Here is a 14,400-nt window from a genome sequence, read left to right as displayed (position 1 = left end):
GGACACCTTGTCGCCAAGGGGGCTGAACGAGCAACATGGGCTGCAGAGCTTCATATGATTATATTGTGGCAAAGTCCTAAGTTATAACAACTTTAAGTGTTAGGCTCTGACAGACGTGAGGTTCGTTCACCCCCAAGGGTGATCAAAGGGGGTTTTCTTAGCCACACTGGTAGTAGGCAATTAAAAGGACTTTATTGATTAAAGGATTAGTATTACACTAATATTGTGCCTATAATCGCGAAGATATAAGTTTTGTATATAAAAAATATTTGCATGAAAAACTATATGACCTCCCAGTGCACAAATGTATATCCAGCGTAACATATGTTGCATATGTATTTTATGTATTTTAGGTATTTTCTCACTTTTTTTCACTTAATTATGTGTAATCACAAGTGATATGGCAGTCCGCTGCCTCTTAAATGGCTTATATTAAGCCTCTTAATCATGTTTTTACATTTTTGTTTGTTGGTTTTGTTTTAGATATCACCATGGAGACGGCGCACCACGGCGCCCTGAGCGAGGCTTGGCTATGAGCTGCGGTTCACGATGTGGGGCGACGGCTGATGACGTAGCGGGCAACTCCAGGACGGAGTGTGGCGTGCCTAACATGACGTCATTGGCGGAGCGACGCACGTGGAGGTGGCGGGAGCCGGACCTGGCGATGGACGCCGTGGGTAAGCTTGTCCAGGTGAAGTGTGCTTTGATTAGGGGGCGGGTTCTGTCTAGATGTTTAAATATGTGCACTTGTACTTACACTGTTGATCCCTGAGGACGGGCTAGACCCGAAACATGTTGGATCGTGTTTGAATAAAAATTCACGTTTTTCATCACTAAGAAAGCCTGTGAGTGCCGCCTATCTGTATCCATTATCTGCAAGGGTGGAATATCCCGTCGTGGAAGGCACCGGGTATTACTAAAGTATTCAGCAGCGAGTGCCAGGCAGCAAAAAGTCTATATATATATATATATATATATAGAAAGAAGACCTTCGTTTGCGCTATTATAAGCAGCTACTCTATAAGACCTCCCTGTTAGTGGAGGCCAGTATCGATAGATAGAGAACAAAAAATGTGTATATAGAGAGCGCTGAATAAGAACCTCCACCTTAGTGTGTTATACAACAGTGGGTACAAATTTCGTTTAGACTTATAAAATGATTTTATTAAAACATATTGTAGTCAGATTTTATTAAAACATATTGTAGTCAATGTCAGACAATATCAATGGTACATTTGTGGTACATAGATAACAAATGACTCATTTGTTATCTATGTACCACAAATGTACCATTGATATTGTCTGACATTGACTACAATATGTTTTAATAAAATCTGACTACAATATGTTTTAATAAAATCATTTTATAAGTCTAAACGAAATTTGTACCCACTGTTGTATAACACACTAAGGTGGAGGTTCTTATTCAGCGCTCTCTATATACACACATATATATATATATATATATATATATAGAAGCCAGGGGTGCGGCACTCCAACCTTGTCTTTAGAAGCAGCAAGAAAACACGCAAGACTGCAGTGTGTACTATTAACGATTCAAATGTTTAAATTTGTCTTCAGAAGACAAATTTAAACATTTGAAACGTTAATAGTACACACTGCAGTCTTGCGTGTTTTCTTGCTGCTTCTAAAGACAAGGTTGGAGTGCCGCACCCCTGGCTTCTATGTACCCCCTTTGTGAGGGCACCCGCCGAAGCTGAAACCTGTTGTTGGGAGTGCCTATCCCTCCATATATATATATATATATATATATATATATATATGGATAACAGTTGTAAGTTGGCGCCCTTGGTTAGCCCTATTAATGATTGGGTCTAAACAACCTTTTAACTTAGTACGAAGCAGTAAAGTCCAAAGATTATAGTCCAAAATATATATTTATTAAAAAGTCTCTTATTCACCACATCGGTCGTGGTACTTTTGGACCACACAGGATTTCAGAGATTTTCTAAACAGCATAACAATCATCCTCAATGCATTTCGTCCCAATAGGGACTTCATCAGGGGATTGCGAAAATCATTGACTTGGTCCTCACGATTCTCAAGGGTGGGATGTGACCCCTACCAGGGGTTATTTGTATAATAATTTAGAGAGGCGATATTGCTTATAAACTCTCTCTCTCTACGCCGGGTTTTTTATCCTTGTTAGAGGTTGAATACATGCGAGGTAATATGGAGAGCTTTAGTAGGTTTTAGAGGTTCTAAATAGTTGCTCCATGTGGGACATGTGCCTTGTATTAGATCGAACTGTCCTAGGGAGATATCTCTGCTTGTCGGTGCCAATGTACACTTCAAAAAACAGGTATAGACTGTGAAAAAGCTGTGCTATGCCCGGAATGTAGCCTTCACTATCCCTTTGGAGGTGTGTGCCTGTTCCCTTCACAGGAACATGTTGGAATAAAATTATCTTTATTCATTGATTCAGAAGACTCGTGAGTGCCGCTGATTTGCTACTTCTTTATATATATATATATATATTTATATTTAACAGCAGTGTAGACCCCTGGGCATAGCAATGTATTGGGGCTCCTACCGATCCTCCAGCGGTAGGGGTAGGGGGTGCTATGAGCGGAAGCTTTGATGTCCCGCAGGTGGCAGGGGGTATTATATCAACCGCTCAGCATGTAGGGCCTGGATCAGTAATTTCCACTAATTACCCCTTTACTGCACAAATGGTAGGAGATGGGGTGGGAGAAGGGGGCATTGGGCTGAATGAAGGGGCCCTGACACATAACTTCCAGGGTGGTAGAGGATGTTTTATACGTAGAGGAGGGGTGTATAGTGGAGTGAGCTTATTATTCAGAATTTTCTGGTGGGAGAACAGCTTGCTTGACTGCAGATATCTCCAGTTCCTGGAACTAGATTTCTTAGCTTTAAATTGAAATAAAAACTAGAGAATCCCACCTACCAAGTGGTATTGGGGACTAGGGGATCAGAGTTCAGGAGGCAGAGCAATCTGCCAACAAGGATATAAAACTACATACCAGGTGTGTGAAGCTGGAGCAGTAACCAGCTGCTGGAAGGCTGCTATCTCTAGTTCCGGGAAAAGTAGAGACAAGCTACTAGTGTCCCTCAAAGGGGGAGAGTCCCAGGTTTTGGAATATACCCTCAGAGAAACTATAAGTTAGAACCTGAAATATCTGACTGGGAAGAGCAATTAACAGGCTTGGATGGGGACCACTCCTTTGAAGTCAGATATCTCCGGTTCCCCAGTGCCTATTTTTAAAAATCTTGTACCCATGGAAAGAGGGGACCCTCGGCTTTGAGACTACTAGGGCCCTTCGATTCCTGGGGGGGTTCTGGGTACTCAGAAACCCCCCTGCGTGCGCTACTGCCAGTAGGTAGTCTGGTCAGATATTTCTCCTCCTAATAGAGGTCCCTGTATTGGATAGACGCTCAAGTGCCCCAGTGGTGAGTAAATAACTCAAAATGTTCCTCTGGTTAATATTAGGTTTCTGCTTCTTCAGGAGCAAGCTCCGGAAAGAGCGGGAACCTAATATTAACCAGATAATTGTGTTGATCTACTGAAGAAGCTGAAACCTAATATTAACCAGAAAAATATTATGTGAACTAGCAAATGTATGTTAGCAACATGTGTACCTGGTTCATCACTACATGTTCAGGTGGGTGAACATTATTTATATTGTAAGCAATGGTAATGTCCCAGGCATCAATAACAGCAACACGAAGATCTTGGAAGATATCCTTCACAATCAGATATTGGATATAGCCATGGAAGTCACTGAATCTCTCAACATCACTGCTGACTTCTCTGACGTTTTCTGCTTTGATAATAACCTTGGTCTCTGGACTCCGTAAGAAGAGACGTTTCACAGCCTTATGCACATTTATAACTCTCCTGATAAAGAGCTGGATTGGGAAAGGTCTGAAGTGCTGGCCCAAGCAGATGACAAGAACATAGTTGGAACCACCCGCTAGTCGATCTATCTCCTCAGTCATGTAGGTATCATCTTTAACTGTGTAAGAATTACTCGCAACAAAAGGATGACTGTGCTTTTTCCAGTGTAACTGAATATTCCTCCTCTCATGTACTGCAAAAAGCAGCGATTCCAGTCCTGTTCTATGCAGATTCAATTTCCTGAATTCTGTTGAAAAAAAAAATAGTAAGAGGTAATTTATAAAGCCGTCTGGATTTCTGGATTTATATCTATTAAGTTTGGATTCTATCTTTCGTATCATATTAATTATTCTGGGAAATGGTGATCAGCTAGCACATTGCAAATCAGCATGTTATTTAACCCCAGCAATCTAGTTGTGCTGATAAAGATGCTGGAAAAGATAGGCTACTGTTCTACTTTTAACTATAGTGCAGACACTGTAAAAATGCAGTCGATAATTTTACTAGTGATGTTTGTTGTTGTGCTATGGAATATTTGTACCAGGCAGATAGGTACAAGTTTAGGTTTTGGATGCCTTTTCTTTTCTATCAAGTGACTTTTAGGGGGAAATTTACTAAAGGAAATGTGCAAAAATAGGTGTATTTGTATCCAGAAATACACTTATTTTTGACATTTTCTCTCCCGAAAATATGGTAATTCGTATTGATGTTCTGTCAATACGAATAGCCGTATTTTTGGGATAGTAAATGTCAAAAATAAGTGTATTTCTGGATACAAATACACCTATTTTTACACCTATTTTTTACAAATTTCCTTTAGTAAATTCCCCCCTTAGTGTTTTGTTCCAGTGACTTGTTCAATTACTTGACATATAAATAACAATACAATTCTTTATACAATAAGTTACAAGGTCACAGTAACAGGAAACATTTATCGAACTGGAATGCTTCTCATATTTTCTGGAATGAGCAAAAGGTTAATGGCAATTTGCCAACAGCAAGGAAAAGCAATTCAGAATAACCACATTAACACATAAGTGAATTGCAATCTACCAACTTCTATAATAATAATCACATTAACAGACGCCACCATGAAATATCTTAGTACTTTAACTATCTAAGGCTGCAGCCCTTCCTTTACCTCTAATGCTGTTACTTTTCTAATTATTACCTTTTAAAACAATTACTTTTCTAATTACGCTTTTCAGAATGAATTTTATATAAAGTCCCTGAAGTCAAGACAAAGTCCACGCTGTGGCTGCCACGGTAAGGCAATTCCTTTGAAAGAATACGCAAGTTTACATAAAGTTCATGACTGTCTATTTCGAATTCAGATGAAATGTAATGGTCCTGAACTTTTCCTGTATGTCCCTTGTTAGTAGTTATAGAGATGTTTTACCTGACGGAGAAAATGTTTTCCTGAAGTTTATAGCTGTCTGTCACCTAAACATACACTTTCACTGTATGTCAGTAATGGGAGCGTCCTCCCTTTAGTTAAGTGTACACTTTAGTCTAAAGTTGAGACAAATATGAATTATTCCTGACATAAAGGAGAATTGGTTTTATTCCTCAGTGTGGTGTCTGTATTCCTCATTATGTGAATAAGTTCTGATTTTACTGCTCGCTCTATCTCGGTCTCTAGCTATCATTACGGCAGCAATCTCCCTTGTTCATCACCCTCTATGCAGCATTTCAGGAATGATTTAAGCTTCCAGTGTACTTAGTGTTTTCACTGTGCACAGACTTAGACTTATAACTTATGGGCAAAATGTGCTAGAGTTACCATATAGCAAAAAATGAATCTCTTTCTTGTGCTTATTATTGTAACAGCTGCAGTTGGAGACATATAATTTCTGACAGTGCAGTTCCTAGTGTACTGAAGCACAGTCCACCTTAGTTTTATCTTAATGTACTAGGTTCCTGTTATGAAATTGGGCTGCAATACTGTTCAATAGTGAGAAGACAAGGAAATATGAGCCTCCTGGTTATTAATGAGACTTCACTTCCACTGGACTTGTTATGCTGCATGTCAGTTTAAGTTGGTACGTATGCCCTCCTTCAATAGCTAAAGCTGTTGTGGGTGGTTCCCGGGGGTGTGGTGAATAGTCCCAAGGCTGTACTATACTGTGTATGGGCGGGTCAACACTCACCACCCCTGTATGCACTTTTCCTTACAGGAGCGCCCAGCTCCAGCCTCCGATGACACAGGATGGCACCGCCTCCACCAGGGATCGCCCACTGTCAATCAGGGAAGTTGCCAATGACTGTGTGTGCCGGAGTCCGGCTGCTGCGTCAGACCCCGCCGGAACGATGTGGACCCGCCGAAGCCGCCCTGCAGATCTCTCTCTCTCAGCACTGCTCTCCAAAGCTGCTATGCTGCGTAGCACTGCTTCACACTGTATCCAGAGAACTGCGCAACAACCCTCAACGGCTGCCACTCTCCAAACAGATCCTGTGCAGCTGTAGAAATACGCCCCGGTGCTATTGCACCGGGACGAAAGGGGCAGTGCCGCCGCCGGGTGGTGCCGCCCCCTGCAGCCAGGGCCAGTGTACTAGTGCGGTCACTGGCCCTGCTGCTGGCTGGCGCCTGCTTCCTGGCCTGGGGTGGCCTGGCGCCTCCCCGGGGTGCCGGAAGCAGACCCTCCAGTGACGCCAGGCGTGGGGGCAGCGGCGAGCCTTCGCCGCTGATCCCCACGAACAAAGGGGATTCAAATACGGCGCCAAAGGAGAGCCAATCATGGCTCTCGCTCTGGCGCCCAATGGGAGGTGGCGGCGGCGAGCCAATCCTGGCTCGCCACGTCACGAGCCCCGCCCCCGGGTGCTGGTTTGAACTAACCAGCGCCGGGGGCGGGAAGAAGAGTGCGGCGACGGAGGAGGACGAGAGCGGAGAGCGCTGGACAGAGAAAAAGCAGCCGCCGGAAGCCCCGGGAGGCGGCAGCTGTGTGCGCAGGACTGCTACACGCTGCCGCCCGCCGGGCGAAGGACACAGTGCCGGGGACAGCCGGCGAAGACGGAGGAAGCCCGGGTGCGGCGGGGTGCAACGCAAAAGAGCTTGCCCCGGCCCCCGCTGCCCCGGCGAAGACTGCAGGAAGCCCGGAGGTGGTGGGAAGCATCCCACCTCCGGTGAAGACGGACCACCCTCGTGGCTGGACCAGGCTTGGTCCAGCGGAAGGCCCTAGGACGGGTAAGTCCACCATGTGGGTCCCCTCCCTAGACCACCAGGTGTGCGGGCAATAGGTCCGTGGGCCCAATTCAGGCACCAGGCCTGTGGGTATTGTAGTCGGGCTCTAGGCCCGTGGGGACCTAAGGTTTTGTATTGTTGGGCCTCAGGCCCCTGTTGTATTGTTGGGCCTTAGGCCCCTGTCTTGTATTGTTGGGCCTTAGGCCCCTTTTGTACTGTTGGGCCCTAGGCCCCTTTGTGTGTGGGTGGGCATTAGGCCCAGTGGTGCTCTGGGCTTTAGGCCCTTACATAGTAGGCCCCTCGGGCCCCATTGAGTTATTGGGTCACTGGACACCAGGTCCAGCTGGCTGTGGGGCGCAAGGCCCTGATCGTGTACGAGGCTCAGACCCTGCTCGGGCTGAGGCCTCTCCTTAGAAGTAACAGGCCTGTATCGACAGGCCTCGAGTGCAGTTATCGCCGCAAGGGGTATCGCGGTAAGGCTAGGAACAGCCAGAGGGAGGTAGGCCCTCGCTAGGTGTTGGTGCAGTGTTGTCTCTTTACATTGCACTGTTTTACTTGACACCGTGTACTGTATGCTGTACTGGGGTTCACCAATCGTGGCCCTGTGCAGATTGTGTTCCTTTTCAGGTTGCGTGACGCTAGGCCGTGGCATCGGAAGATCCGGCGCTAGGTCACAGGTTGCGCGGGCGTTAGGCGCCAGGTTGCGTGACGCTAGGCCGTGGCATCGGAAGATCCGGCGCTAGGTCACAGGTTGCGCGGGCGTTAGGCGCCAGGTTGCAGGACGCTAGGCCGTGGCATCGGAAGATCCGGCGTTAGGTCCTAGGTTGCGCGACGCTAGGCTGTGGCATCTAAGGATCCAGCGCTAGGTCGCGAGTTACGTAAGCCGGCTTCAGGCCGCAGGGTGCGCAGGAGGTAAGCCGCATGCGCGTTGGTGTATTGCCCTGCCCTAGGGAGCAGGAGGTTACGTGAGTCCCTTTTCAGGTGCCGGTATCCGCACTGGAAGTGTGACGGTGGACCAGTGAACGACTGGTGAGTAGAAATTGTATTGAATCTGTTGTCGTGTTGTTTGTGCTCCTTCCCCTCCCCGGAGCGTTCCCCCACCTCAGTTACGCCTGCCGTGTTCCACAAGCGGGCGTAACCACTCTGAGGCCAATAGTGCCTGTGATGAGCATCCCCTCCCCCCCTTAGGGGGTTTTCCCCCTTGTTCCCCCTACAGGTGCAGTCGCTTCTGGAGACCAGTGGAGCAAGAGGAAGGTACCGGGACCGTCACAGGCCCGAAGGTAGAAGGCGGAGCGGGCGAGGTGAGTACGCACAGCGAGTGGTGCGCGCCTGGCCCCGCCCCGGGGCCTCCCACATTTTGGCGTAGTCGGCAGGATCTGAATCCACAGTTGCGATGTGGGGCACCCCCAGGGAGACCCGCCGGAGGGACCTTCCGGAAGCACCTTACCCCTGTGTTGATGAAGAAGGTTGGGTGACGGTGACAGGAGCGGACCTGATGAGGATTGTACAGAGGTCCATCCAGCGCGACAAGGACCAGCGACGGGAGGAGAGGCTCGCGAAGGCTCTGATGACCCCTTGCCGGACGTGTCAGCAGATTGGACACTTTACCAGCGACTGCCCCCAGAGCCAGGCTGCAATGGAAATAACCAGATCGACGGAGTGGAAGGGGCCAAGGCAGCAAGACCCCTTGGTGACGGAGATGGCCGTGATATCTCCCTTCTGGATCGCGGAGATGCCCCCATGTTGGACAGGGCAGGAAGGCACACCAAAGAACCCTCGCGACTCCCCAGGCCGGACCAGTCTCCAACTCGAACGGTTGGGACCAGAAGCTCCGGAAGGTAGGGGCGTGCCGATAGGAGGAAGGAAGTCCGCGGAGGAAGAGGACGTCCTGGAGCGAGATGTCTCGCCGAGGGCACAGTGGTTAGCAGATACCAGCGAGAGAGATGAAGGCTACACAGCAAGAGAGGATACCGAATGGGATGAACCCTGGTGCGAACTCTGCAACGAGGTGGACCACGAGCCACCGGATTGCCCCTACGTCTCAGCCCAAACGATTAAGAATTGGTGCCAAGGGTATGTCGACCACCCTGCCCCCACCAACTGGTCCTCAGAGGATGACTGGAGCGAAGAGGAATCTGAGAGGTGCACGGGCTGCGGCGACCTCGACCACATGCGCCCTGAATGCCCCTGGCCTATGGACTACGATTCGCGGGAAGAAACTGACCCTGGAGGATCTGAGGACGACGGTTGGGAGACTATGGAAGAGGAGGACGACCCCCCTCCCTCAAGGGCGGCTGCCCGAGAGGTAGGAAGTGCCCCAGAGGGAACAGCCGGTGGCCAGAGGGCAACCCCTCAACAGGAAAACCGGATGGAGGCCCCCTGCCGGATGGGAGAAGAATGGGTAGAGGTGATGCCCTTGGAAGGGGAATCTCCCTGTTGGCCTATGGCGGGTGACCCCGGCGAACGACCCCTCCCTCGGAGGAGTCGGCGGAGGAGGCCGGAAGCCAAACGCAGGAGTCCACTGCCCACAGAGGACCAGGACCAGTCCCTGGAGACAACCACCCGTGACACAGGAGACCTATACCCAGAAGCCACACCCCCAGACGAGAAGGCGGAGGTGAGTTTTCTTTCTGCAGATGCTGGCACAGGCACCCCAGATGGGACACCCGGACCAGGACCGACCTCCCGAGAGGGCGAGGGTGACCCCGATGCCGGAACGCAGGTAATGGCTCACTTTGTGGGGACCACAAAGGAAAAGGGGGGGGCAAGTGTAGAAATACGCCCCGGTGCTATTGCACCGGGACGAAAGGGGCAGTGCCGCCGCCGGGTGGTGCCGCCCCCTGCAGCCAGGGCCAGTGTACTAGTGCGGTCACTGGCCCTGCTGCTGGCTGGCGCCTGCTTCCTGGCCTGGGGTGGCCTGGCGCCTCCCCGGGGTGCCGGAAGCAGACCCTCCAGTGACGCCAGGCGTGGGGGCAGCGGCGAGCCTTCGCCGCTGATCCCCACGAACAAAGGGGATTCAAATACGGCGCCAAAGGAGAGCCAATCATGGCTCTCGCTCTGGCGCCCAATGGGAGGTGGCGGCGGCGAGCCAATCCTGGCTCGCCACGTCACGAGCCCCGCCCCCGGGTGCTGGTTTGAACTAACCAGCGCCGGGGGCGGGAAGAAGAGTGCGGCGACGGAGGAGGACGAGAGCGGAGAGCGCTGGACAGAGAAAAAGCAGCCGCCGGAAGCCCCGGGAGGCGGCAGCTGTGTGCGCAGGACTGCTACACGCTGCCGCCCGCCGGGCGAAGGACACAGTGCCGGGGACAGCCGGCGAAGACGGAGGAAGCCCGGGTGCGGCGGGGTGCAACGCAAAAGAGCTTGCCCCGGCCCCCGCTGCCCCGGCGAAGACTGCAGGAAGCCCGGAGGTGGTGGGAAGCATCCCACCTCCGGTGAAGACGGACCACCCTCGTGGCTGGACCAAACTTGGTCCAGCGGAAGGCCCTAGGACGGGTAAGTCCACCATGTGGGTCCCCTCCCTAGACCACCAGGTGTGCGGGCAATAGGTCCGTGGGCCCAATTCAGGCACCAGGCCTGTGGGTATTGTAGTCGGGCTCTAGGCCCGTGGGGACCTAAGGTTTTGTATTGTTGGGCCTCAGGCCCCTGTTGTATTGTTGGGCCTTAGGCCCCTGTCTTGTATTGTTGGGCCTTAGGCCCCTTTTGTACTGTTGGGCCCTAGGCCCCTTTGTGTGTGGGTGGGCATTAGGCCCAGTGGTGCTCTGGGCTTTAGGCCCTTACATAGTAGGCCCCTCGGGCCCCATTGAGTTATTGGGTCACTGGACACCAGGTCCAGCTGGCTGTGGGGCGCAAGGCCCTGATCGTGTACGAGGCTCAGACCCTGCTCGGGCTGAGGCCTCTCCTTAGAAGTAACAGGCCTGTATCGACAGGCCTCGAGTGCAGTTATCGCCGCAAGGGGTATCGCGGTAAGGCTAGGAACAGCCAGAGGGAGGTAGGCCCTCGCTAGGTGTTGGTGCAGTGTTGTCTCTTTACATTGCACTGTTTTACTTGACACCGTGTACTGTATGCTGTACTGGGGTTCACCAATCGTGGCCCTGTGCAGATTGTGTTCCTTTTCAGGTTGCGTGACGCTAGGCCGTGGCATCGGAAGATCCGGCGCTAGGTCACAGGTTGCGCGGGCGTTAGGCGCCAGGTTGCGTGACGCTAGGCCGTGGCATCGGAAGATCCGGCGCTAGGTCACAGGTTGCGCGGGCGTTAGGCGCCAGGTTGCAGGACGCTAGGCCGTGGCATCGGAAGATCCGGCGTTAGGTCCTAGGTTGCGCGACGCTAGGCTGTGGCATCTAAGGATCCAGCGCTAGGTCGCGAGTTACGTAAGCCGGCTTCAGGCCGCAGGGTGCGCAGGAGGTAAGCCGCATGCGCGTTGGTGTATTGCCCTGCCCTAGGGAGCAGGAGGTTACGTGAGTCCCTTTTCAGGTGCCGGTATCCGCACTGGAAGTGTGACGGTGGACCAGTGAACGACTGGTGAGTAGAAATTGTATTGAATCTGTTGTCGTGTTGTTTGTGCTCCTTCCCCTCCCCGGAGCGTTCCCCCACCTCAGTTACGCCTGCCGTGTTCCACAAGCGGGCGTAACCACTCTGAGGCCAATAGTGCCTGTGATGAGCATCCCCTCCCCCCCTTAGGGGGTTTTCCCCCTTGTTCCCCCTACAGGTGCAGTCGCTTCTGGAGACCAGTGGAGCAAGAGGAAGGTACCGGGACCGTCACAGGCCCGAAGGTAGAAGGCGGAGCGGGCGAGGTGAGTACGCACAGCGAGTGGTGCGCGCCTGGCCCCGCCCCGGGGCCTCCCACACAGCCACATCCATCTGCTCTGCCCACGGGGCAGATAATTTTATTGAAGCATAACAAAGGTTCCCTACAGGTTATTAAGGACTCCACACCCTTAGCCCCGCTAGTAGTTCAGTTTATGTATGGGCAAAGGAAAGACTTTCATCCATACCTTCAATGTCTCCTTATGGCACATTTATAACATACCAATACATGCTCATACTGTACATATATATTCAGTGACACTACTCTCTCTGTTTACAATTATTGATGCATATATACAGTAAATGGATTGACCCTTCTGTGCATTACACTTTGACCATAGTCCCCACTGTAGCACCCTTTCAGTGCCATCAGTATTTAGGGTGTTACATATTATGTTCTAAAATGAACTACCCCTAATTGGCAATTTCCTAAACTTTTTATGGTGTTAAGCTGTGTACACACTGGCCAATAGACTTTTCAACTGAACAATCTCACTGGACCATTGACCAGTGTGTACCAGTGATATGTCTGTGAACCAAAAAATTCAAAAAAAAAAATCACATCAGGTTTTTAGAAAAAAAATCAAAAAAGATTTTAGAGGCTTTCACACAGTGCTAGACCCTTGGAATCAGTATCACCTGGATGGTCCTTGTTTCCAAAGATTAATGCAGTCCACTCCTCTATAAAAATTTGCAAATAATTTATTTTATTCAAAAAAAAGATTCCAAGGGTCTAGCGCTGTGTGAAAGCCTCTAAAATCTTTTTTGATTTTTTTTCTAAATTCTTATCTAGTATACAGTTGTACTATTGTTTGAGGACAAGCAGCTGCTGGACTTTTTTTGGCGCTTGAGAAGTGACTTTTTGTGGCATATCACATCAGGTGCCCGAAATATATATTGGTGGTTCATGCTGTGTGTACAGGTGATACACCAACTGTCCGTACACCCACACAAGGAGCCAACAGTGATTGGCAGCTCAACTGGGTAGTCACATGTATGATTGGGTCGTGTGTTGGCAGTGTGTATGGAGAACACACGACCCAATCTGATGAGAGATATATCTTCAGATCAATTTATCTGCAGATATACAGCGGGCAATATAAGCATACTTGCCTACCTGACCCTCTCCATGCGGGAGAAAATGCTCTGTTCCTGGACTTCCCTGGTAATGTATGATTGCCATCACCTGTGGTGCGCCTTTACCCAGCTCCCCACAGGTGCTGGCAATCATACATTACCAGGGAAGTCCAGGAACAGAGCATTTTCTCCCGCATGGAGAGGGTCAGGTAGGCAAGTATGAATATAAGTATTAAGCACATCACCATTTTTTCCAGTAAACATACAGTATTTGTAATGGGGCTATTGTAATAAAATGTTTACCAAAAACCAGAAACATCCAATGCAATTCATGCGTGCAAAGAAATCAAACCATAGATTCCATAAATTCAGTTATACCTGTATGTAATAATGTGAAATGACACAGGGAAAAATTATTGAACACATAAAGAAAGGGTGGTGCAAAATGTCATGGAAAGCCAAGACACCAGCTGAAATCTATCAGTAATTACAATGCAATCCTGCCCCTTATCAGTGCAAATTAATATAAGCTGGTTCAGTCCTAAATGATAGCCTACAAAAAGATGTCTCATTACCAAGGTTTCACACAAGAAACATCTCATTAAGGGTAACAGCAAAGAGCTCTCAAAAGACATCCGCTGCTGAACTGTTGCAAAACATACTGATGGCAATGTTATAGAAGGATTTCTAAACTTCTAAATGTTCCAGTGAGCACTGTTGCTGCTATTATTCAAAGTGGAAATATCATCATTTCAGTGGAGAAGTGAAAATAATTATCAGAAGAGTTGTCTAAGAGCCAAGGGCCACTTGTGGAGAGCTTCAGAAAGACCTGGAATTAGCAGGTACAATTATTTTAAAGAAAGTACAGTAATGCACTCAACCGTCATGGCCAGTATGCACACTCACAACGCAAGAGTCCATTGGTGAAGAAAAATCATGTTGGAGCTTATTTAAAGTTTGCTACACAACACTTAGACAAGCCTGTGAAATATTGAGAGAATATAGTCTGGTCCAATGAGACCAAGATTTAACTTTTTGGATATCATAAAACACACCATGTTTGTAGGAGAAATGGCACTACATATCACCTCAAAACACCATACTAACAGTGAAGTGGAGGTGGGAATATCATGGTGTGTGGCTGTTTGGTACTCTTTACCTAGAAGGGCGCCCATCGCGGCCATCGCATGTACGAAAAAATCGCATGCGATGCGACCAACGCGATGACCGCGATTTCCCATAGGGAACAATGTTAAATGTTCCAATTGACCCGATTTTCCATAGGGAACAATGTTAAATGGCCCGAAGAGGCCAAATAGGCACCCTAAAGTGTGAAATGGCCCCCCAATTGTTAATGCCACCCCACGATCAACGTCAACCCGAAGCGTGGCGAGCGGCGGCGGTACGCGTCCTCCGACCTTTTCATACCCCCACTATCCACGTCGGCGTGGAGTTGAGA

At 49.4% G+C, this 14,400-nt stretch overlaps 1 protein-coding gene across 1 annotated transcript in view; it reads right to left on the bottom strand.

The window, feature by feature from the left end:
- LOC146009653 (NXPE family member 4-like) overlaps positions 1-14,400 on the bottom strand; it is a 99,309-nt gene that overhangs the window by 22,458 nt on the left and 62,451 nt on the right. Inside the window, exon 4 of the mRNA XM_083150106.1 lies at positions 3,622-4,127. Within this exon, the coding sequence (XP_083006232.1) occupies positions 3,622-4,127 (506 nt within the window). The remainder of the gene's footprint in view (positions 1-3,621; positions 4,128-14,400) is intronic.

This window comes from Crinia signifera, chromosome 6 (assembly GCF_055691185.1).
Source record: "Crinia signifera chromosome 6, ASM5569118v1, whole genome shotgun sequence".
NCBI classification, from domain to species: Eukaryota; Metazoa; Chordata; class Amphibia; order Anura; family Myobatrachidae; genus Crinia; species Crinia signifera.
Note: the sequence above shows the minus strand (reverse complement) of the source record. Positions and strands in the feature narration are given on the sequence as shown.